General features: G+C 37.8%; 1 protein-coding gene across 1 annotated transcript in view; it reads left to right on the top strand.

Moving 5' to 3' along the window:
• The first annotated feature begins 4,682 nt into the window (after positions 1-4,682).
• LOC124286184 (endoplasmic reticulum aminopeptidase 1-like) overlaps positions 4,683-25,877 on the top strand; it is a 49,940-nt gene continuing 28,745 nt past the window's right edge. Inside the window, 7 exon segments of the mRNA XM_046722530.1 lie at positions 4,683-4,778; positions 15,217-15,850; positions 18,016-18,160; positions 18,162-18,299; positions 19,125-19,245; positions 20,404-20,558; positions 25,303-25,416. Coding sequence (XP_046578486.1) covers positions 4,700-4,778; positions 15,217-15,850; positions 18,016-18,160; positions 18,162-18,299; positions 19,125-19,245; positions 20,404-20,558; positions 25,303-25,416 — 1,386 coding nt within the window. The 5' untranslated portion in view covers positions 4,683-4,699.

Here is a 25,877-nt window from a genome sequence, read left to right as displayed (position 1 = left end):
TTAGCTTCCTATTGATGCAATAAAACACTTATTATCCCTTACAACTTGCCTGAAATCGATAACTGAAACTTTGTGGCAAATGGCTTCCAAACAGATAACACTTTGCCATGAAAGAGTTGTATTGACTTTTTCAATTTTTTGGAAACCTTTTGTGATTTATACATATGGCCACATCCTTTAGCTCCCTAAGTTAGGATTTTGTATGTAGGGATTTGAAAGTCTGTCATTCAAAAGCTTTTGGCTCCATGTTTTAGGTAAAAAAAAAGGCCATAATCAGACAGGTTTGAAAAAAAAATAATGAAAAGGATTGCCTCTTTAGGACTTCTTCATTTTCAGTATGTTGGTTTCCCTTACCGCTTGGAAGTATCATTTGGAGTGCCGTTTGAAGTCTCATTTTTAGTCCCCTTGTAAAGCACCATTAAGGTCTCAATGGAAGCGCCCTGCTCTCAGCATGGGGTCTCATTTAAAGTGCCCTAGTTCAAAGTGGGGTCTCATTTGAAGCGCCCTAGTTCAAAGTGGGGTCTCATTTGAAGCACCCTAGTTCAAAGTGGGGTCTCATTTGAAGCACCCTAGTTCAAAGTGGGGTCTCATTTGAAGTGCCCTAGTTCAAAGTGGGGTCTCATTTGAAGTGCCCTAGTTCAAAGTGGGGTCTCATTTGAAGCACCCTAGTTCAAAGTGGGGTCTCAATGGAAGCGCCCTAGTTCAAAGTGGGGTCTCATTTGAAGCACCCTAGTTCAAAGTGGGGTCTCATTTGAGGCACCCTAGTTCAAAGTGGGGTCTCATTTGAAGTGCCCTAGTTCAAAGTGGGGTCTCATTTGAAGCACCCTAGTTCAAAGTGGGGTCTCATTTGAAGCACCCTAGTTCAAAGTGGGGTCTCAATGGAAGCGCCCTAGTTCAAAGTGGGGTCTCATTTGAAGCGCCCTAGTTCAAAGTGGGATCTCATTTGAAGCACCCTAGTTCAAAGTGGGGTCTCATTTGAAGTGCCCTAGTTCAAAGTGGGGTCTCATTTGAAGCGCCCTAGTTCAAAGTGGGGTCTCATTTGAAGCACCCTAGTTCAAAGTGGGGTCTCAATGGAAGCGCCCTAGTTCAAAGTGGGGTCTCAATGCAAGCTCCCTAGTTCAAAGTGGGGTCTCAATGCAAGCGCCCTTTTCGCAATAGAAACTTGCATTGTTCCAAATATGTAAATTATGCTCCATAAGAAGCGCCCCTATGAAGTACCCATTGTGGTACTACTTGGAGCGCCATATAAGTTTAAGAAGCGCCCCTCTAAGTACCCAAGACAACTGTTGAGTCTATAGGGTACCATTTGGAGCGTCCCCCCACTTTTTCATTTTTTTAACGGAAGTTTTGGAAGCGCCCGTGGAAGCCCCCATGCTATTTGTTTAATTCTTGTGAGTACCATGTGAAGCGCCCCGCCTTATTATGCCATCAATCTGTAGTGCCCTTATGAGTTCCAGATTGGGTGCCCCACCCCAGTTGAAGCCTCAGTTTCAGTACCCTTTGAGGCGCCAACTACATGGTAGTGGGGCTCCTTAAGTGTGTAAGGGTTGGTTGTTTGGTTTTGTTGTTTAACGCCACACTCAGTAATATTCCAGTGGTCTGTAAATAATCGAGTCTGGACCAGACAATCCAGTGATCAACAGCATGAGCATCGATATACGCAACTGGGATACGATGACTTGTGTCAACCAAGTCAGCGAGCCTGACCACCCGATCCCATTAGTCACCTCTTATGACAAGCATGGGTTCAAACTGAAGTCCAATTCTAACCCCAACTATCTAAAATATGAACTGTGAGTGTACTTCAACATCAGATTTCAATATGGTAGATTTGTCTCCAGTATAAAGCCCTAAATATGTGTGGTTTACAAAATTAATATCTTCCTAGTTTGACATTTAGAGACTTGATATGCATGCAGTGGCTTCATTTGGGATTCTAATCTATTGATGGATATATCATGGATAATGCATTTTTCCTCTACACAAGCTGTGTCGGCCATTATAGCAAGAAACACCTGCTGTAGATGATGTGTCAATGATAACCAGCTATGATGGTTGCTGTAGCTGCTTACATGGTGATAAACCTCAATATGTCCTTCATCACTTCAGTATTCAGGACTCAGCATTACATTTAGGTTTTCAGTATTATATACTGTAAATCATGAAATTAATGCGTCACGAATTTAATGCGAGTGCGAGGGTCTAGTCTAAAATGCGTCACGAAATTAATGCGAGCTCAGGAATCTGTGTTGATGATAAAATGAATTGAGCTTGTTAAGCAATGAATGGAAATGAGCTGACGATGTTTTGATTATGCTGCCATGTTTGATCACGTGATACTACTTGTTTTTATGACAACATGTATAAACGTAATCCGACTTGAAAGACACAAGTCATGTACCAACGTACAACAAACAAGTGGCTGGAGAATGTCCGGTCTGGCTGATGTGCTTGAGTGACTTTAAACAATGACCAGGGATTGTAACCAGTGATAATTACATGTGGTTTGAGATACCTGTAATGAGGAAGTGACCTGTATCGGTGTAATGTGTAGTGTCAACAGATTTACGTTTCTGTCTTTTATTAAGTAGACATGGTCAGACTGAAGTGCGTCATTATAATAATGCGAGAAGACTACAGACGCATTTTTCGCATTAATGAAATGCTCGCATTAATTTCATGATTTACAGTATAGGTATTTATATATAGCACTATAGTCCATCCATTCTACATGCATGCTCAAAGCGATTTGTAAAATGTACAGTGAACAAGCTTCAGTCGTAGAGAGATTATCGATGCCATTTGACTGTGACAGTTGTTTATCCATAGAACTACCCCCTTGTTCAAATCTTCCTGTTAAACCATTGGGAAAAGTGACGTGATCATCATGTACCAGAGATAAATCAGTTTTAAGGATGGGCATTTTTAGGTTGATTAGGGACCGTTCATAATTTATGGCTAGGGGATGATGCTGATTTTTATGGAGAAGCATGTACAATGTGAATGAACCCCCCTAAAATTTATGTACAAAATAAGTGACACCCCCCGCATGTCATGTGCAAAAATCAATTACCCACCACCACAACCACCTTCCCATAATTTCTAAGCATAATTTTAAACATATTGTACAAAATTGCTGACCCCCCAGTACGTTTTTACAAAATTGATGACCACCCTAGCTCTCCAGACCAAAATGGGTGACCCCCCCTTAAAATCATCATCATCACCCCCACCACCACCACCACCCCCAAGCCATAAATTATGAATGGTCCCTTAGGTAACCTTTTCATCCTAGTCTGTTTAACAGAATGCCACTCATCAGCCTGTGGCAAGGGATATAGTATTCTTTTTGGTTCAGCCTAAGGGGGTAGGGGGGCATCTCGGTGGATTATCCCCTTAAAGAAATTGAACTACCGAGACAGTCTTCCTGCAAGAGATTGTCCTATGGGTTGATTATATTCATTACTTAAAGTGACAGGTCTGTAAATATGGATAACACAGAGACATAAATAAATTAAGATTTTTCTTTATTGTGCTGATGGTGTCATTATTTTTATGTGACAACACCAGGGTATGAAACTCATAGAAATTTCAGCCAGACCACAGGGCTGGTTAGATGTAAAAGTTACCAGCCCTGAGCAAACCTTACCTGTCCGCAAATAATTTAGGTTTGACAAGCGAGGTAGTTTATCATCCAATTGGAATTCATCATTTATTTTTTTAAGAGTGAATTAAAAATGATTTATTATCCTGGAATATGATGAATATTTTCATATACATGTCTAAATTTAGTCTGATTCTCTGAACTCAACAGGCAACAGTAAGTCCACATTTCTAATTTTCTATTTACATGTACGTGGAAAACAGGTTCCCTATACCTAAATTTCAATATTTAGAAGAAATTAAATCCAGCCTCCATGTAATACTCCAGCGAAATGTCACCAAGATCATGGCTATTATTGGTTTGTATTACAAGGGGGTATGCACATCAAATGAAACACCGAAAACGACAAGATTTGTTATAAGTTAACGCCTTCTCACGCATTACCCTAGACGTGCATTTGTTTCACTATTCCAACTACTGCGTTTACCCCCTTGTAATACAAACCAGTAATAGCGATTTGAATCTATGATCGTTTGTTAAACAAATTTTATCCTTATTTGAATAAAATTTGAGATTTAAATGTTCAATTGGCAAGGTAAAATTATGAGGATTTGCAATCTTAATTTCACTTTATTTGATTTACTTTTTTGTTTAAAGTGAAATTCATCGGTACGTTTTCACTGCAAACAGACTATAATGGATAGCAACTTTTTGTTTAATATGTTCTTCTTGTCCATGATTTTGTAATTCGTTATTAACTTTCCAACTTATAGAATGCTGGTAAAACAATTCAAATGCGTACCTTTAAATCTTACATCCAGATGTTCCGTGATGTTCATCACCTTCGAACACACATGGCCGAAGATCATTACACATCTTCAGGAGGGCCTAGCTGTGTTTACACTTACCTGCAATCAAGTGGTATATGTGTGTCAATATTGACAGGTCCCACCTCACTATAAAACATGCACACCATTACAGTAGGCAGATGAACTTAATATACAAACCCTCACCTGTCAGTTCCTCATTATAACGCGAGCGACCTATTTCCTTCCTCAGTATAAAGTTGTGAGTTTGACGGGACAGCTGTTACCAATGCAATCGTTGACGCATCGTCGAAAGCGAGGGGCTCCTTCAACAGTAGACATGGAGGAGAGAAGTCTAATTGATGAAGGTTTGTCTGTTTCTGTTTGACATCACCTTATCACCTTGTCTATAATGTCCCAGAGTGCCACCTCTCAGAGACATATGTCCAGTCCGGCCATCCTACCAGGACAACACACTGCCATGTGTTGATATGTTATCTCCTTCCCACTCAGCGAGTTCTCCTATCACTGTCAACATTACCATATAACTGCATGTCTGAACGGAAAAGGTAATTCATCTCAGACACATATATACGCATTGCTTGTTTCTGTTGTCATGTTAGCAGATTCATAAAGTATTGTATAAAGTATTGTATAAAATATTGTATAAAGTATTGTATAAAGTATTGTATAAAATATTGTATAAAGTATTGTATAAAATATTGTATAAAGTATTGTATAAAATATTGTATAAAGTATTGTATAAAGTATTGTATAAAGTATTGTATAAAATATTGTATAAAGTATTGTATAAAGTATTGTATAAAATATTGTATAAAGTATTGTATAAAGTATTGTATAAAATATTGTATAAAGTATTGTATAAAGTATTGTATAAAATATTGTATAAAGTATTGTATAAAATATTGTATAAAGTATTGTATAAAATATTGTATAAAGTATTGTATAAAGTATTGTATAAAGTATTGTCTAAAGTATTGTATAAATATTTTATAAAGTATTGTATAAAATATTGTATAATGTATTGTATAAAGTATTGTATAAAATATTGTATAAAATATTGTATAAAGTATTGTATAAAGTATTGTATAAAGTATTGTATAAAATATTGTATAAAGTATTGTATAAAGTATTGTATAAAATATTGTATAAAGTATTGTATAAAGTATTGTATAAAATATTGTATAAAGTATTGTATAAAATATTGTATAAAGTATTGTATAAAATATTGTATAAAGTATTGTATAAAGTATTGTATAAAGTATTGTATAAAGTATTGTCTAAAGTATTGTATAAATATTTTATAAAGTATTGTATAAAATATTGTATAATGTATTGTATAAAGTATTGTATAAAATATTGTATAAAGTATTGTATAAATATTGTATAAATATTGTATAAAGTATTGTATAAAGTATTGTATAAAGTATTGTATAAAGTATTGTATAAAATATTGTATAAAGTATTGTATAAAGTATTGTATAAAATATTGTATAAAGTATTGTATAAAATATTGTATAAAGTATTGTATAAAATATTGTATAAAGTATTGTATAAAGTATTGTATAAAATATTGTATAAAGTATTGTCTAAAGTATTGTATAAATATTGTATAAAGTATTGTATAAAATATTGTATAATGTATTGTATAAAGTATTGTATAAAATATTGTATAAAGTATTGTATAAATATTGTATAAATATTGTATAAAGTATTGTATAAAGTATTGTATAAAATATTGTATAAAGTATTGTATAAAGTATTGTATAAAATATTGTATAAAGTATTGTCTAAAGTATTGTATAAATATTGTATAAAGTATTGTATAAAATATTGTATAAAGTATTGTGTAAAATATTGAATAAAGTATTGTATAAAATATTGTAGAAAGTATTGTAGAAAGTATTGTATAAAATATTGTTATAGATAAATGTGGCATATGTCAGTAATATTGTCCACTACACCAGCATGTTTTTATAACATTCCTTTTCCCCGATCTTCGTTCGGTATCCTTATACAGTGCATCCATGGGGGCGGTGGGGTAGCCTAGTGGTTAAAACGTTCGTTCATCAGGCCGAAGACCCATGTTCCATTCCCCACATGGGTACAATGTGTGAAGCCCATTTCTGGTGTCCCCTGTGATATTGTTGGAATATTGCTAAAAGTGGTGTAAAACCATACTCACTCACTCACTCACTGCACCCTGGTTATGATGCCACCCTGGACATAATGCCATGTTTTTGCCAGAATGGATTTCCTGCCTATATAATACCCTGGTTATAAAGTATAGCCAATGCTGTACCATCCTGTTAAGTGACTGTATGCTGTGTGAAGAAAGCATGGGAGCAAGTAACACCTGTTACTATTGCTAATTGTTGGAAACAGAGAATAATCAACAAAGTAATGACTTGTTTTCTTTGAAGCCTGAGGTCCTCTATCCATCCTACCTGGTTATAATGCCAACCTGGATATAATGTCATATTTTCTCCTGGACAAACGGTGACATTAAAACCAGGGTATACTGTATACAGTTATCTGTATGTATCTTTGAGCAGCTGGGCGGTGGGGTAGCCTAATGGTTAAAGCGTTCGCTCCTCACCCCGAAAACCCGGGTGCAATTCCTCATATAGGTACAATGTGTGAAGCCCATTTCTGGTGTCCCCAACGAGATATTGCTGGAATATTGCTAAAAGCAGCGTAAAACTAAACTAATTCACTCACTCTTTGAGCAGCTGAGCTGAGCTGGATATTGGCTGTGTATATGAATAAATACCTTATATCTGTAATGCCATGCATCTGTAGAGTAGAAATTAGTACTGCTCATTTTACAGAAAGTCTGGACTTCTTGATATTGAATTTGATCATTAAATATGATGACTGACTAAATTAATCTTGTAGATTCAACCCCACAGCTAATTGTGTTCTGTTCTATCAGTGACAAGTAGGTCTGCAACCATTCAGTTCGATTCATCGAAAATTGAATCTGACACCTTAGTTTCGATTTTTGATAACCGTTATCACTATTTCGATTCGATATTTGAATACCAATTTAAATTATTTCCACACAGGCAGATGGAAATTTGACTTCAACTCGAGCAGTTTCAAGTGCTGAAATAAGGCAAAATGTGATTGGTTAACGCCAGGATCATTATCCAATATGTATTTTTGTTAGTAGACATTGCCAAGTTGAAGATGGATTTCACACTAAAAAGCCGGCCCTGACAGTCATATTATATGAAATCTGATGTTTTTACTTGTATGACGAATCGAATCGAATCGAGGGCCCAATATCGAAAATCGAATCGAGGTCTGGGTGAATCTTTGCGGCCCTAGTGACAAGGTCATGTTGGTTTATAACCGGGGAGCCATTGCTATGTTGGATATGTCTCTGGCATGTGAACTATGATGAAGATAAAGAGTGTGGATGTCACTTACTGCTCTCATGTTTATTGATCCTGTAATCAAGTAGACTACTGTAGTATGTCATAGCCCTCCTAATCTGTCTCACAGTCCCTGAACCACATTATTTCCCCTACAGCCTAGCCCTCCTAGTCTGTCTCACAGTCCCTGATCCACATTATTTCCCCTACTGCCTAGCCCTCCCTGCATTGCTAAAATCCTTAATGAAGCAAGTCTAGGTCTGGTTTCCCTTGGTTTCCTTTTCAATTTCAATGGGTTTATTTGTTAGAATCAAAATTATATATATATTCAGAAACTAAGCGTTTGTCTATCCGGTCGCATCCGTAGTATGTTGGTAGTTGAATAATCACAGCTGTGTGATGTTGTCTAAAATCACATCTGTAGTATATTGTCAATAACTGGTTCAGGTGAAACTAATCATAGCGGTAGCGTGGGTTGTAGAAAAAATAAAATTATATAGGGCCAGACCAATTTTATTTCTTGTTTTACAGAGTTTTGTCCTCAGAAAACCTAAAGGCAGGAGGGAAAAAAAATAAAATAATAAAATCACCAGTCAAAGTTATATTCCTTCTAAATACTCAAAGTATTTTACTTTTGGGCAATCGAAAAAAGAAAATTCTTGTAAGTTTACATTATTGGCCAATAAAAACATGGGTTTTATTTTTTTGAGCGAGGAAAATGATTTATATATTTTTTCTTATTCTTGAAAAAATAAGACAGGCAGATCCGTAAAACAAGAAATAAAATTGGTCTGGCCTAGTGGTGTTCCGATTAACTGAAATAATTGAAGGTTGGTCGCAGTGACCAAACGACCAAGTAATCGATCACATTTTCTCATAATCAAACACAAATGATTTTGGAACTACTGTTTAAGTGTTTGAAATACTTGATAAAAACCTATCTTAGAAGTTGTCAGGGCCTGAAAAAGTGTTCAATTCTTAGAAAACTCACTTCACTTGCTGAAAAGTGATGACTGAATATTTCTTGAAGACAGTGAGAACTTTATGTTCTGAAGCTCATGATATAACAGTAACTTCATGATCTAATAGTCATCACTTTAAAGTAGCAAGTTGCTTCATGTTACATTGGATGTGAAATTTGCAAATGCTATTTGTGCTGTTTCTAAATAAAACAAAAAAAAAACACAACAGAGAGCCACAAGTTTTTTCTTTATACTTGTCTGCAATAACAACCACGATAGGAAAATCTGAAAAATGATGCTAATTCATTTTTTTCGATGATTGCTCGTTGTAATAAACCAATCATCAATTGTGAGATTTCAACCAATTCCCAACACTAAGCTGTACCATATTGTCCATAACACGTTCATAGTTGGCCAATGACGGCAGTAATGATGGTAATATATTGTGTATAATGGTTAATTATATTTGTTTGCCGATTTCAAATGGGGTACAATATAACGATTTCATAGTTAATTATCTATGGCAACATGATAGTGAATAAACCAGATAGCGTTGTCTATATAGCTAGGTCAAGGCCATAGTTAACTAATCACAGTTGTATCATTCTGATGTTTTAGTGACTGTATCCTCAAAGGGGTTTAAGGTATCGTAAAATTATTGTCCCACCGAGAGGGTACGTAAGTTCCAACACTTTCAAAGTAACATTTAAACTTGCCAGATTTTTTAACCATAGTATTTTTGTTATTTTTAATTTCGGCTAAATTTTCCTACAATCACCAGCAGCTGAAGGGATGGTTAAAATCCAACTAGGGTCCATGCAGGTAGCAAAGGCACTGCAAATCCACCATGGACCCTGGTATGGTGATCTACCTTCAGTTGTTGGCGATCTATAGCCTGTTTTTATATTGTATTGTCTTCGTAAATAAAATAGTTTTAGATTTACATGCTAGTTTTAAACACTATCTGTGGTACTCTAGTTATTTTACAGTCCTTCGATGACTGATTATTTAACAACTTGTATTTATTGTGTATGGAAAACCTTTCTTGTCACTATACGGCTGAAATATTGCCAAGGTGACGTTAAACTTTAACTCACTCACTCACTCACTCACTCACTCACTCACTCCTCCTCCACTCACTCACTCACTCACTCACTCACTCACTCACTCACTCACTCACTCACTCACTCACTCACTCACTCACTCACTCACTCTGATATTTTACAGCATTAACATGTCCACTAAACATTAAAATGATTATTGTATACTGCTTACCATAGATTTTGTTTTGTGCTGGTATCCAATATGTGTGTTTACTATTGTAATAGGCTTCTCTACCCGGTGACAGCTGCAGGTGTCTAGCGTATCGTACAGTACCTTGCGTTGTGTATATGTATGATGATGGTCGGGTAGCCAACTTCAAGTGTATGGGTTCTAGTGTTGGGAATTGGTTAAAATCTTATAATTGATGATTGGTTCATTACATCAATCATCGAAAATAGTTAGTTAGCATTATTTATCAAATTGTCCTGGTTATGTTTATTAATGTACACAAAATAAAGAAAAAAACATTTAGTTCTTTCGGTTGTTTTGGCAAATTTCATGTCTTTAAAGGATGACTAATATGTAAGGAACATAAATTTCCAGGAGTCTTCCAGATAAATTTTAATCATGACTTGGACCGAGCTTGTAGTGCTTATGAAACGCAACAAACAAAACCAACCTTGTGATAAATATTGTCAATACAAACAAGTGTTCCAAAATTGTTTGTGTTCGATTATGACAAAATGTGATCGATTACTTGGTCGTTTAGTCATTACGACCAATCTTCGATTATTTCAATCAATTGGACCACCACTAATAGGTTCTATGAATCAGGTCTCATTGCTCGTATAAACATAACAAAGAGAAAAGAGGAAAATAATTTATTTACAAAACGTCAGCTTCAGTTCCATCCCTCGATTCCCTGCATGGGTACAATGTGTGAAACCCATTCTTGTGTCCCCCGCTGTGATATTGGTGGAATGTTGCTAAATGCGGCGTAAAACTAAACTCACTCACTCAATGCCATATCATGGCATGAAAGGGCTTATAGCAGGGCCCGATACAGCAGTAATATTAGAAACTACCACTTATATTGCATGACTAACTTGTTCACTCAGGGGTGGAAATAACTTTAAAATTGCTAGTGTACTCAGGTACAGTGGCACATGTAATGTCACTTGCCCTGATAATTTTTCCACTAGACCGTCCGTTTTCTTGTTGTTTTTATAAATAAACAACATAATTAACATTGGAAAGTCAACTGGACACCGGTACAGTGTGATATACAAATTTGCTTGCCCGACAGAAAAAAACACTGGACTCGGACGTCGGGCAATGGGTTATTTCCATCCCTGTCACTCACTCATGCTTTGAAGATCCAGGTTAGAATTGGTCTTCTACTGGTGGTGTGTGGTGCTGTGCATAGAGCTCAGGCCACAAATCAGGTGAAGTTAAACAACGTCGAGCTCGGAGTGTCCTTGTATGAGTGACCGTGTTTGGCAGTTTGACTCCTGTGATTTTTTTTATAAAGAAGCATGTACAATGTGAATCACCCCTCTTAAATTTATGTACAAAGTAAGTGACCCCCCTGCTTGTCATGTACAAAATCAGTGACCCCCCCTCCCTCCTTCCCATAATTTTTAAGCATAATTCTTTTAGATTTAAATGTACAAAATTACAAAATTGCTGACTCCACCTCCCATAGTCTAGTACATGTGTATAAAATGGATGCCCCACCTCCCCACAACAAAATGGGTGACCCCCCTTTAAATCATCATCACCCCCCTAGCCATAAATTATGAATAGTCCCTAATAGCACATAATAATATTTTGTTCATCTGCATGAATTAGTTTTGAAACATAATAACAGTTGATAAGCTTTACCTGTGTTCATGGGATGTTCGCAGCTGACCAGATGTTACTAGATGTTACTAGTCGCTGTGCATTGTGACGTAGATGATAAACAGGATCTGTACTAAACACAGAGGTTATTGGAACACCTGCTGCCATACTGTTTGATAAGGCAGGGGTCGCTGTGCTGCGAAAATTGTCTGGATTGAAAAGTATGTTGATTCCTTGAGGTAACATTTCCAAACTTTGAGACACGTCCTGGGTTCACTGATCTTGTGGCCACCTGATCTGGAAGATTGAACGGCTGTCCGGGGAACAAAGGTTAGATTCCCTCGTCGTCTTACCAAAAGTCTTTAAAAGATGGTACACATATTAGCACTCGCCCACTAGCCAGGTCTAGTATTTTTAATTGTAATGGTGTTCTACATTTCCTAAGGGCTTTTAGAATTTCAAATTTGTTAGGGTTGAAGCCATACATTACCTCTATTCAGTAGGGCTGCAATGAATACACTATTTGGCGAATATGATGCGTATCATGAATATTGGATAACGAATACGAATAATTATTCACGAATACAATATTGTAGTTAAGTGATTGATGTACAGTATGGAACGGACATGTTGACTGTTAATTTGTCACAGCAATAACCAGTGATCTCATGACACTCAAATTTGGTATGTAATAGTTATAATCGACAGTACCATGTGCAGTCTTGGCAAACTAACATGACTTGCACTACTGCAATGCTAGTACATGTTCCATTCTTGCATATCTCACTTTGGAAAGGACATAAGGGTTCAAGTAAAACATGGTCCCTTAAAAAAATTGTAAATATTCGTTAATATTCGGTTCTGGTGACCACGAATAACGAATTGAATTCATGAAGGGCTACGGTTTGATTCACCGAATATGCGAGTGAATCGTTACAGCCTTACTATTCAGGATAGTGGATGTTCTTGGTAAATTTCCTTCCCAGATCGGGGCGGTGGGGTAGCCTAGTGGTTAAAGTGTTCACACTTCACGCCAAAGACATGGGTTCGATTCCCCACATGGGTACAATGTGTGAAGCCCATTTCTGGTGTCCCCTGCTGTGATATTGCTGGAATATTGCTAAAAGATAAGCAAAACCAAACTCACTCAAATGCTCCTTCCCAGATTACCTGTGAAGATCAGGGTTATAATTGGTCTTCAGTGAACTGTGAAGATCAGGGATAGAATTGGTCTTCAGTGAACTGTGAAGATAAGGGATAGAATTGTTCTTAATTGAACTGTGAAGATCAGGGATAGAATTGGTCTTCAGTGAACTGTGAAGATCAGGGATAGAATTGGTCTTCATTGAACTGTGAAGATCAGGGATAGAATTGGTCTTCAGTGAACTGTGAAGATCAGGGATAGAATTGGTCTTTAGCGAACTGTGAAGATCAGGGTTAGAATCGGTCTTCAGCGAACTGTGAAGATCAGGGTTAGAATTGATCTTTAGCGAACTGTGAAGATCAGGGTTAGAATTGGTCTTCAGGAACCCATGGTTGTCATAAGAGGCTGCTAATGGTATCAGGTGGTCAGACTCGGTACCTTGGTTGACACATGTCATCGTATCCCAATTGCATAGATCCATGCTCATGCTGCTGATCACTGGATTGTCTGGTCTAGGCTCAATTATTTACAGACCACCGCCATTTAGCTGGAATATTGTTGAGTGTGACATTAAACTAACAACAAATCTCCGATACTTTTTGTTACCCTGACCCGTGAAGGTCCGGGTTAGAATGAACCTTCAGTAACCCATGCTTGTCGTAAGAGGCGACTAACGGGATCGGGTGGTCAGGCTCGCTGGCTTGGTTGACACATGTCATCGGTTCCCAATTGCGCAGATCGATGCTCATGCTGTTGATCACTGGATTGTCTGGTCCAGACTCAATTATTTACAGACAGCCGCCATCTAGCTGGAATATTGCTGAGTTAGGCGTACAACTAAACTCACTCACTCACTCTTGTTACCCTGCCTGACACTCAGCATTATGGGATAAATCAAAGGATGGTCAGATCGTAGTGAATACACAATATGTGGATCGGTCACAATGAGGCAGTCCATGTTTATACTGTATCGTGGTATCTGAACTCTGAGTTGTACACTTCAAATTGTTAGGTTGGCTTTCATATGGTTTGTGTAGAAGATTCTGTTTTGGAATCGAGTGATTGTTTGTGTAAGTAGGAGACAAAGTGCAGTGATAGGGCAGTCATACTGGATTTGTCTTCTCTTCTCTGACTCAGTAGATGTGTTGACCATGCTAGTCCAAGCTCAAACAGATGGCACACATACATCAGTTTGCCTTGGCACTACCCAGACAATGACAATAGATATAGCTCATATGCAATTTCACAATGTGTAGCCTGACAGTTACAGTCTTACAATGTGTAGCCTGACAGTTACAATCTTACAATGTGTAGCCTGACAGTTACAATCTTACAATGTGTAGCCTGACAGTTACAATCTTACAATGTGTAGCCTGACAGTTACAATCTTACAATGTGTAGCCTGACAGTAACAATCTTACAATGTGTAGCCTGACAGTTACAATCTTACAATGTGTAGCCTGACAGTTACAATCTTCAGTTATGCCCAGAAAATGCTCATAATACATGTAGAATATTCACTTACTTGTTGCAGCAATGTGGCTGTTGTAATTGCTCTAAATCGTTATTAAGTTCCAATGCTAGTTCACTTAACTGGAAGGTTTAGACAACATAGTAAGCATTTATAAATTGATGGAATCATTTCGTTTTGTCTTATTCTGAATATGTACATACGTGTATATATATTTAATTGTTAGACATTCTAAGGTCTGATGACATTGTAAGGGACATCAGATATGTCTAAGAAGATTCGGCAGGACATCAGATGTGTCTGGACATCAGATGCGTCTGCAGATATTCACGCATACGTTCACTTTAGCAGTTGATAATTTCTTCCTGTCACGTCATACTCATCAAGCAGGGAGGAATAGGAGGAGCCATCTTTGCTGTTTTATCTGTTTGTCTATAGTACTTCATCCTTCTTCTGGGGAACCACCATCCTCAGCAAGAAAACTCTAGTCCTCATTGCTATATATCTTCTATGTGAGCTTAGCCGATTTCTGGTGTCCCCTCAAGTATGATATTGCTGGAACATTGCTAAAAGTGGGTGTCCCCGTAAAAAGTGGCAACTCACTCACTATATATCTTCTATAATACTTCATTCTTCTTCCAGGGAACACCATCCTGAAGAGGAAAACTCTTTCTGAGCCATCTAGTCCTCATTGCTGTTAATTTATGTATCCTGTATAATATGTCATTCTTCTTCCAGGGGACACCATACTCGGCAAGAAAACTCTTTCTAGTCTAGAGCCATCTACTCTTCATTGGCGTTAGTCTATGTATCTTCTATAATACATCATTCTTCTTCCACAAGACACTATCCTGAAGAAAAAAAACCCAACTCTTTCTGAGCAATCTAGTCTTCATTGCTGTTAATGTACGCATCTTCTATAATACAACATTCTTCTTCCAGGAGACACCATCCTCAACAAGAAGGCGGTTTATGAGCCATCTAGTTCACAACGCTGTCGCCAGCTGGTTTGTAGTAGAAGCTGGGCTGTCACTATCCTCATCGTCATGGGCCTCTTCCTGGTCCTCATCGCCATCATTGCCTCCTTCGCTCGACCACAAACTCTTCCCTGCACACCGACCAACACTGTCACAGAGGCGGTCACAACCCCTGCCCCTAAAGCACAAACATACATCGCAACAAACGGGAAGGAGTTTCCATGGAAAGATATCCGACTTCCAAAAAGCATCATTCCTGAATCCTATGACATTCTAATGCATCCAAACATATCCCAGTCTACTTTCAAGGGCAGAATTATCATAAAAGTTCGAGCTACTTCTCCAGCAGACTTTGTAGTGTTTCATATCAAGGAGTTGAACGTCACCCACTTTGACGTGACATCTCTGAAGGATGGGGAGCCCATACACACCACCGAGTATCTGGAGTATAAGCAGGGCCAGCAGTTCTACATCAAGCTGGGACGGAGTCTGGAGGTGGATGAGGAAGCGGAGGTCACAGTCAAGTTCGAGGCCTTGCTTGTCAATAAGCTAGTCGGCTTTTATAAAAGTTCTTACACGACGTCAACAGGTGAAACAAGGTTTGTATGATTTAGTATGGTTTTCGTTTTTTATTTGAACTGGATGAAATGCTGTCCAGTTTTGGAAGAATGTGCAGACATTCAGGACATTCCAGGTTAGAATAATCCCCAGGAATATTTGCAGGGGTGACTGTATGGATCAGAGCCCACTTGTGCTAAGAGTGTCGTAAACCGTAGTTAAAGTATCGGAGTTACGCTCATCTTAGCATTAAGGTTGTTTTGTGCATGTGGATCTTGATGACATGGTGTCATTGTGTCCAAATTTCGGAGATCGATGCTCATGCTGTTGATCACTGGATTTGATTATTTACAGACCATGGTCATATAGCTGGAATATTGCTCATTGCAGCGTTAAACAACAAGGAAAAATCAATGACATGGTTGATGGCGTGTGTGATACGGCTGGTGTGAATCGTTGCTCATATTTCAATCAATGGAATGCGTGATCCAGACTAATCAGGATTGTTTATATAGGCTTGATCACATTTTCTGGGACCGCCTCCGTGGTGTAGTGGTTAGAGCTTCCGCCCAGAGAGTGGAAGGTCGTGGGTTCGATCCCCGACTGCGTCATACCAAAAGACGTTAAAATTTGGTACTTGTTGGTCCCTGTCTGGCACTCAGCATTAATGGGTACAATAAGGACTGGTCGGCTCGGAGTCAGTATAAAGTGTCTGAGTCGGGTATTCATGCTTCACTGCGGCATGGTATCTCAGTGGGCTAGCACTATAAAACCAGCTTAAGTCTGGGCTAATACAAGCAGACGCACATGCACACACACATACACGCATGCATGTCGTCATATGAGCGAAATATTCTCAAGCACGACATAAAACCCAATTTCACCTCACCTTACCTCACTTTTTCTGGTCTTGCAGCAAAGTTAATCATATCTGGCAAAAACTTGAAATCTGACTAAAATTATTGCTAAATTAACAAAAAGTATTGCTTGTTTTTCCAACAAGAACAATAACCCTCTCAATGTTATTATCATTAGGGCTGTAAAGATGCATCGAACTATTGATGGATTGCAATTGTTGGTCTCCGATAGCAATTAATCGATGATAGAAACGAAAAACTATCGATGCATCAATAGTATGTGTGACTATTGATAGTTTAGTAATTGACTTCCGTTGATAAATGCACAGCGCAAAATACAGGAAATACAAAATTCGTTCACTTTGTTTTAGAGTTATCCACCCCTGTTAACTGTTTACTTGATCTGGGTTTCAAGTTTCTTGTCAGTTATTAAAAAGAGACTGAAACTACTTCAGCTTGTATTTATTTCATATAAACTATACATTCATTTGGGAAATAACTTCAAATGAGACGTTTCAAAGAGAAAATAACTATTGCGATAGTTTTGCAATAGTTGATCACAATAGACTATCGCTATCACAATAGTATGTTCCAACAGACTATCACAATAGTTGTTTCCCTGTCAGTAGACACCCCTAATTATTATCTTCAAAAACCTCATTTTTGGAAGCAGATTCAAAAACATGTTTTCATGTTTTCCAGAATTAACTTAGACATTACTACCATGATAATATGATAAGTTTTGGTCTTTATGTCATGGACCGCCTCTGTGGTGTAGTGGTTAGAGCATCCGCCCCGAGAGCGGAAGGTCGCGGGTTGGATCCCCGACCGCGTCATACCAAAAGACGTTAAAATATGGTACTTGTTGGTCCCTGCCTGGCGCTCGGCATTAATGGGTACAACAAGGACTGGTCGGCTCGGAGTCAGTATAATGTGTCTGAGTGGGGTATTCATGCTTCACTGCCGCATGGTATCTCAGTGAGCTGGCACTATAAAGCCAGTAGTACAAGCAGCCGTACATACACATACACACGCATGCACGTCGTCATATGAGCGAAATATTTTCAAGCACTTTAAACCCAATTTCACCTCACCTTACCTTTATGTCATGGATTGTTTATATGATTTGTAAATCGTGATTTGTATGATTGTAACCGAAATGACCATTGTTGATGTTTTTAAAGATCTCTAAAATGTTTTTTTAAAACAATAAAAATGTTTTAAAAAAAAAAAAAATAATTTATAAAATTATAGGCTTTTCCTGCTTTATCATTATAAAGCTGGAATATTGCTTTGTAAAGAAAACAACATGACCTGTAATACTGACTTCCTTTCCGTGTTTTATAAAGGGATATCGCAACAACCCACTTTGAGCCGACAGATGCTAGAGCAGCGTTCCCATGCTTTGATGAGCCGGAGCTGAAGGCGAACTTCACGCTGAACATTGTGCGAGACAAACAGCACATATCACTGTTTAACATGCCCTGATGGAGTGAAGAAGACGGAGCAATATGACAACACAGGTCTGCTACTAGACAACTACGACACCAGTGTGAAGATGAGCACCTACCTTGTCGCCTTTGTTGTGTGTGACTTCGCTAACATCTCTAAAACTACCTCTGATGGAGTGAAGGTATGTAGTGTTATGTATTCAGTGTTTTTACCCTGTGGGATCCCAGTCAGATAAGCTCCCCAGCTGTTTAATAGTCAAAAAAATGATTTTCCACTATTATTTTCGTTCTTTGCTATCTACAGTGACATGCCAGTCCACCATAATTAATATCGGTCATAGGCTGTTCTCCTTTTGCATGCTGACAAACCTGCCACTTGTCACTAAGCTGGCAGAATATCAGCCTGGATCCACCGTCATATTTTGCTGTATCCAGTATTTACAATGGTCACCGGAAGTTTCGAGCCAAAACACACAAAACAGCCTTGAACTAAGGGTCAAATCATGGAAGGCTGGGGTCAATACCATGTGCAGATTGTGGACAATAAAATTTTTGCAATAAAGTACAATGCCTGATCTTTCAATTAAGCTATCAAAAGTCACCCTGAAAAACTTAGCACAGACAGAACAGCCCATTTAGACAAGGCACTATATTCTCCTATTTGCTTTTTGGTCATGGTAAAACTTAAGGGGGGAGGAGGGTGTAACTGTGGTCTCTGAAAATACATCTGAAGTTTTTCAAATACAGTATTGAACTTTATGGCCTATTAAACAATGCCTGAATGGTTAGCTGGTGTCTATCAACCCATCAATGGCTTCTGCACTTGCTGTAAGGGTGAACGTGGATCCTTAGAATATTGTCTATATATGAATCAGGACATTCATAGCATTAAAGTTCATATGGTCAGTGTGTGTTTTGGACAAAAAATACCAATGAAACTTCGCATCCTTTTGAAAATTAATCCTTGGTATGACTGTGTTTATGAAACTTCCTACTTTCCTTTGCAGGTGAGCGTGTATGCTCCGAGTGAGCTGATCAGCCAAGCAAACTTTGCCCTGGACGGAGCTGTGTCGGTCCTAGAATACTACAACTCCTTCTTTGGTGTCAAATACCCTCTGCCCAAACAAGGTGAGATGTCCGTAACTGATGGGAGATAATAGGGTTACACTCACGCTTGTTGTAGTGGCAATGTAGGAGGTATTATTTTGGCTTGATGGTCTTTTGGTTGTTTTTTTTAAATACTTCTGGTATATTAGAGCAGATAACTTCATACTTCAATGTGGTACATGCGGTAGCTTGTGTAAAGTTTAAACCACAGATCTGTGTTTGGACAGCGATCCAATTTATAACATAGATCTGTGTTAGGGCTTGGATCCAATTTATAATATAGATCTGTGCTAGGACATGGAGCCAATTTATAACATCTGCATTAGGACATGGAGCCAATTTAAAATATAGTTCTGTATTAACACATGGAGCCCATTTAAAATATAGTTCTGTATTAACACATGGAGCCCATTTAAAATATAGCTCTGTATTAACACATGGAGCCCATTTAAAATATAGTTCTGTATTAACACATGGAGCCAATTTAAAATATAGCTCTGTATTAACACATGGAGCCCATTTAAAATATAGTTCTGTATTAACACATGGAGCCAATTTAAAATATAGTTCTGTATTAACACATGGAGCCCATTTAAAATATAGCTCTGTATTAACACATGGAGCCAATTTAAAATATAGTTCTGTATTAACACATGGAGCCCATTTAAAATATAGCTCTGTATTAACACATGGAGCCCATTTAAAATATAGTTCTGTATTAACACATGGAGCCACTTTAAAATATAGTTCTGTATTAACACATGGAGCCCATTTAAAATATAGCTCTGTATTAACACATGGAGCCAATTTAAAACATAGATCTGTATTAACACATGGAGCCAATTTAAAATATAGTTCTGTATTAACACATGGAGCCAATTTAAAATATAGCTCTGTATTAACACATGGAGCCCATTTAAACCACAGGTCTGTGGTAGGACTCAGATCCACCATAAAATTCCGATTCAGTGAAGGACCCGGCTTCATAATAACACTCAGGTCTGTGACAGAACTCGGATACATCATGAGTATAGCTCGGATCCATTGTAAGAATAAGATCCATGGAACAAATCAGATCCCTTGTCCGACTCAGATGTAGAACTGTCTGATCTTATCAATGGTATAGGACTTCCATCCTTCCTGTATATTGTTTTTCATGGAAGGTTTTCTGTTTTACAGATCTGATAGCCATTCCTGACTTTGCTGCTGGTGCCATGGAGAACTGGGGGCTGATCACATACAGAATGACAGCCATTTTGTATGACCCCAATGTGTCGTCGCTAGGCAACAAGCAGTGGGTAGCAACAGTTGTTGCCCATGAGTTAGCACATCAGGTATGGATCTGTAAACTGGAATCAGTGTTTCAGGTCCCAAGTCCTTTGTTGGTAACAAGAGTAGGGTTGGATGGCCACAGTTAAAGTACAAATTGTTGTGGCTCTGTGAAACAAGACTGCTTTATATTCTGCCTGCTATCACGAGTGAAGTTCCTTTGATTTTATAAACTGGTTATTGACAATAGAGGATATGTTTATGCAGACATTTTCCAGATGTCGTTGAAGGTAACAGGTCAAAGTCACAACATTACACTTTGTCAACAAGTGTAAATGCAGATATCATTAAACTTGGTAGATACCTTCTCTAGTGGGGATCCTGCTTTGAAAGCTTTGAAAGGGTTTGGGGTGAAGCCCATTTAACCCCTGGCTGAGAGTTTTTTCAGGGGTAGCCTAGTGGTTGGATCTAGCGTATTGAAATGTAGAATATTAAATTTCCTATCGTCACCTTGGCAGAAGACCTGCTAAATGGTTCAATTCCCTTTTATATCACATGGGTACAATGTGTGAAGCCCATTTAATTAACACTAGGTCAATGTAACTCAGGTCAATTGGAGAAAATTTGTTGTGGATCACGGACGGCTATATTTTCATTATTTTATGTTTATGGTGAACCAAACTATTGCAGTTCAAAGTTCCCCAATGTGGCGGATGCAGTTTGGTAGTTTCACAATTTACAAGAAAAATGACAACGTCTTACATGTGAAAAGCACGTAATAGCGATTTGGATGGCCCTATCCGATATATAAGTTAGTTCTTAGATTCCCATATTCTCCTGTTTGTGTAGATGTAATTTGACTAATTTTGCATTGTTATTACCAGAATACTAGCCATATCTTCAAATGTAAGGAAATTGCTGAAAATATCACAACATTTTAGTTGGCGTCATTGCTTGTTTTATGCATTTTGCGCGACGTCGAGGAAAAGGACGACATTGGTATGCTGATTAGTATATATCTCACCTAATTTCTATTAATTGTATAAAAGGTCTCGGCTTCTCGTCCAGAATTTAACACTCTATAAACAAAACATAAAATGACTGATTTTTCCATTTAAATAGTGTCCTGAATATATCATCAATTAGAGCGGTTTGACAGTGTATCTTATTGTGAACAACACGCACCTGTTTGGCATCAACTTAACATAAATAAAAATAATATTTCTCAACACCCGAATATTTTGTTTGGGATAAGAAGTTTGTTTGTTTATGATTATGTAGCTATTTCTCTTCATCATGTATGCAATGAAAGATGCAAAAGATAGCTTTTATATATGGAACTATATATTAAAATATGGATGTAAGATTTGTCGAATTAACACAGATGGTATATGAGATGGTATATATATATTCAACAATTTTCCTATAAATGTAGTTAGAGTTTGATATCCTGTCATGCGCAATATTATTTAATCGAATATGAATTGATTATATTATAGAAAACAATGATAGAGAATCATAAAAGCGTTTCCAACAAAGCAGCAGCACCTGGCCAATCAATATGCATTATTCTTTTGTCTATAAAAGCGACACAAATTTATGCAATGAACAAGACAATTCCTTTAAATATGTGTGCATATACATTTCATACCATATATAAATCATTTTCATTAATATTATCAGTTTTACATATAAGGTTGAATTAAATCACCGTTCATTAACCAGTTCATATGAAATTGCAATATTAGTCCAAATAAATTGAATAGGAACTAAAGTAGTTGCAATTATGGCTACGTTTGATCGTCTAACACTTGTGTAAAGGTTTAGAATATGGTGTATTGCACTAAATATGTCAATTTCTTATGTAAATATGATGCAAACAATCAAAACTTTTTCAAAGAATAAAACACCGTAAACCCTATCTGTGGCGTATGATATGATATTGAACAAGGCTAAATGTGGATACTGAAGTCAGTTTCATGAAAAAGTATCTGAACTATCATGCAAAAATACACCATAATACTGACAGTGTAATCGGAAGGATTGGGCGATTGTGTTTACTCTTGTTCAACCGACCTTCACCTCAAAGAAATTGCCTAATATGTACAACAATGTTGACGTATGACATCACTACAGCTGACCGATTTCTTACAAAATGGCTTTGCTGACAAGGGTACACAGGATTTTGCAAGGTCCCTTCTATTGATTCAGGGATCGTTTGTCCATAAATATGACATGTAAGTAATCAGAATGATTCTGACTATCTGTGTATTGTTATATGTTTTATCGTTTTCACTATAAGTAAGAGAAAAGCCAGAAATGCTGATAATTACCGTTGTCGTTCTGCGTGATTTTCGTCAGTCATGGCGTCACGCTGCATGGAAACTTTGACAATTTTTATGAATTATCAAATCATTGCATTGTATCTATTTATAATTTCTATTTCTTGCTCACGATACTCTTTCCATGCATATTCCAAAGGTATTGAGCCATTGCAAGCAATGAATAGACGGATGAATGTTGGACAATTTCAGAAAATGCTAGACAGTGTAAAATAGGTTTTTGTCTTTGTTTACATTTCGAACCAGTGCAGTCTTTTCGAGCACAGCGTTAGTTTTCACACTAATATGTTTAGTCTCATTTTATCTAGACAGTTGGCATTGGTGACAAAGACCAGTTGCAGTTTGATTCTAAAATGTATGGGGAATTCATTGATGCATTTTTTGAAGCTAAATATGAAATATATCACATTGATGTAATAGGCGTCTCAATACCGCCCTTGAAGCGTGATTTTGTAAACACTATCCAATATGGCGGCAAGCTCACGGCCGTTAGTGTAAGTGTATTTTTCGAAAACATCCCAACCGATTCTAGATTCATCGACTAGCGTTTCAGAATTATCATTAGCGATTTCATGTAAAAGTGATATCAGTGTTCATTAATATGTTATTTTTTTAAATTCAATACTCCCAGTAATTATCCGATTTTCACATTACAAAACATACAGCAAATAACGCTGTGAATCGCGATTTATTACTGTGTCAAAATGGAGACATTTTCGATGAAGCCTATTTTGAAAGGTCATTTTGCACTTGAGCTTTGTCTAAAATAATAGTGGATGGTATCAAGAAACAGGAAATTTCCCGCAGAATTCGAAACTGTGAAGTGTATTTGTGTGCGTGGGATATTTTGATTTTTATTGGACTTGAAATTGAGGGTTGAAGGGAAAGGACATATATGTCCCTGTGGCATCATTAATGTGTTCTAAATATTGCTAAAAGCGGCATAAAGCCATACTCACTCACTCACTCACTCACTTGAAAGGTTTGGATCAAGGTGCTGAAGGAGTGATTGTGTCTTTCATGAAACATGATTATAGTTTTGGCAGTTGAAGCATGGTAACCTCAACAGACAAAATGCAAAATATCATAAAAAGTACCTATCACATGATAGGTTGTCTGTCAGTGGACAAGGTAGTCTGTCATACAGCCCCTGAAGCAAATATATCCCAGAAATCCAACGCAAGTCTAGAAAATGTGGCAAGTCTAGATTTCCACAGCTTCAGGAAAAGAAGAAAGTCTCAGGGCTCCTTTTCATTATATTATTATATTTTTTTTTTCACTTTGAGCTCTTTCCTGTAAAATATGTTCATTTCAGAGACTAGTTGTTAGTCTATGGTCAAGGTCGTCTTTGCAGATATTGTCAGTCATAGTGACTGGTGTCATTTATTGCCAGTTGTTGTTGCTCTTGCACTTGTACAATCCAGGGGTGGAAATAACTTTAAAATTGCTAGTGTACTCCGGTACAGTGGCACATGTAAAATCACTTGCCCTGATCATTTTTCCACTATATCAGCTGTTTTCTTGGTTTTTACATAAAGAACATAATTAACATTGGAAAGTCAACTGGACACCGGTACAGTGTGATATACAAATTTGCTTGCCCGACAGAAAAAACCACTGGACTCGATCGTCGGGCAATGGGTTATTTCCACCCCTGCAATCATGAGGCTTTGGTGATTGATCCCTGCAGTGACTTGCTGAGTTTACATCAGACCATGGCCATGTATGTCTGTTCCATAACCGTGAAGATCCGGGTTAAAATTGATCTTCAGCAACCCATGCTTGTCGTAAGAGCCGACTAACGGGATTGGGTGGTCAGGCTCGCTGACTTGGTTGACATGTCATCGTATCCCAATTACATAGATTGATGCTCATGCTGTTGATCACTGGATTGTATGGTCCAGACTCGATTATTTACAGGTCGCCGTCATATAGCTGGAATATTGCTGAGTGCGGCGTAGAACTTAACTCGCTCACTGTTCCAGCAAGTATAGGCTATCTCTGTTTGTCCGTTCACTTGTCACGCAGGGTCCGCCCGGAGAGCCGAAGGTCGTGGGTTCGATCCCTGACCGCGTCATACCCAAAGATGTTAAAATATTGTACTTGTTGGTCCCTGCCTGGCGCTCGGCATTAATGGGTACAACAAGGACTGGTCGGCTCGGAGTCAGTATAATGTGTCTGAGTGGGGTATTCATGCTTCACCGCGGCATGGTATCTCAGTGGGCTAGCACTATAAAACCAGCTTAAGTTTGGGCTAGTACAAGCAGCTGCACATACACATACACACGCATGCACGTCATCATATGAGCGAAATATTCTCAAGCACGACGTTAAACCAAATTTCACCTCACCTCACCTTGTCACGCCGAAGACCCGGGATCGATTTCCCACATGGGTACATTGTGTGATATTGCTGGAATATTGCTAAAAGTGGCGTAAAACTAAACTCACTCACTCACTGTTACAGTGGTTTGGGAACCTGGTCACCATGGAGTGGTGGGACGACCTATGGCTGAATGAGGGCTTCGCCAGCTACGTTGAGTACATCGGTGCAGATCAGATCAACCCAGACTTCCATATGGTAAGTACAATAATCATAATAAGAATGAGTCTTTAATATGGCACCAACTCCATACACTATGTGTATGCTCATAGCGCTGCAAATATAATACAATATCAAATGTAACTAGTACAGCATACTAGTGGTGGTCCGATTAATTGAAATAATTGAAGATTGGTCGAAATATCTAAATGACCATGCAATCGATCAAGTTTTCTCATAATCGAACCCAAACAATTCTAGAACACTTGTTTTCATTAACAGTATTTTCACAAGGTTGGTTTTGTCTGTTACATTTCATAAGCACTACAAGCTCATTACAATTCATGATTGAATTTATCTTAAAGACTCCAAGAAATTCATGTTCCTAACATACTAGTCATCCTTTAAAGATGTGAAATTTTGCCCAAAAAAGACAAAAGAACTACATGTTTTTTTCCTTATTTGTTTGTGCATTAACAAATTTCATAAATGACGCTAAC

This window comes from Haliotis rubra, unplaced genomic scaffold, assembly GCF_003918875.1.
Source record: "Haliotis rubra isolate DU_JTF1 unplaced genomic scaffold, ASM391887v1 Scf378, whole genome shotgun sequence".
Lineage (NCBI taxonomy): Eukaryota > Metazoa > Mollusca > Gastropoda > Lepetellida > Haliotidae > Haliotis > Haliotis rubra.
The sequence above is the reverse complement of the archived record's forward strand: the minus strand, read 5'-3'. Positions and strand labels throughout refer to the sequence as shown.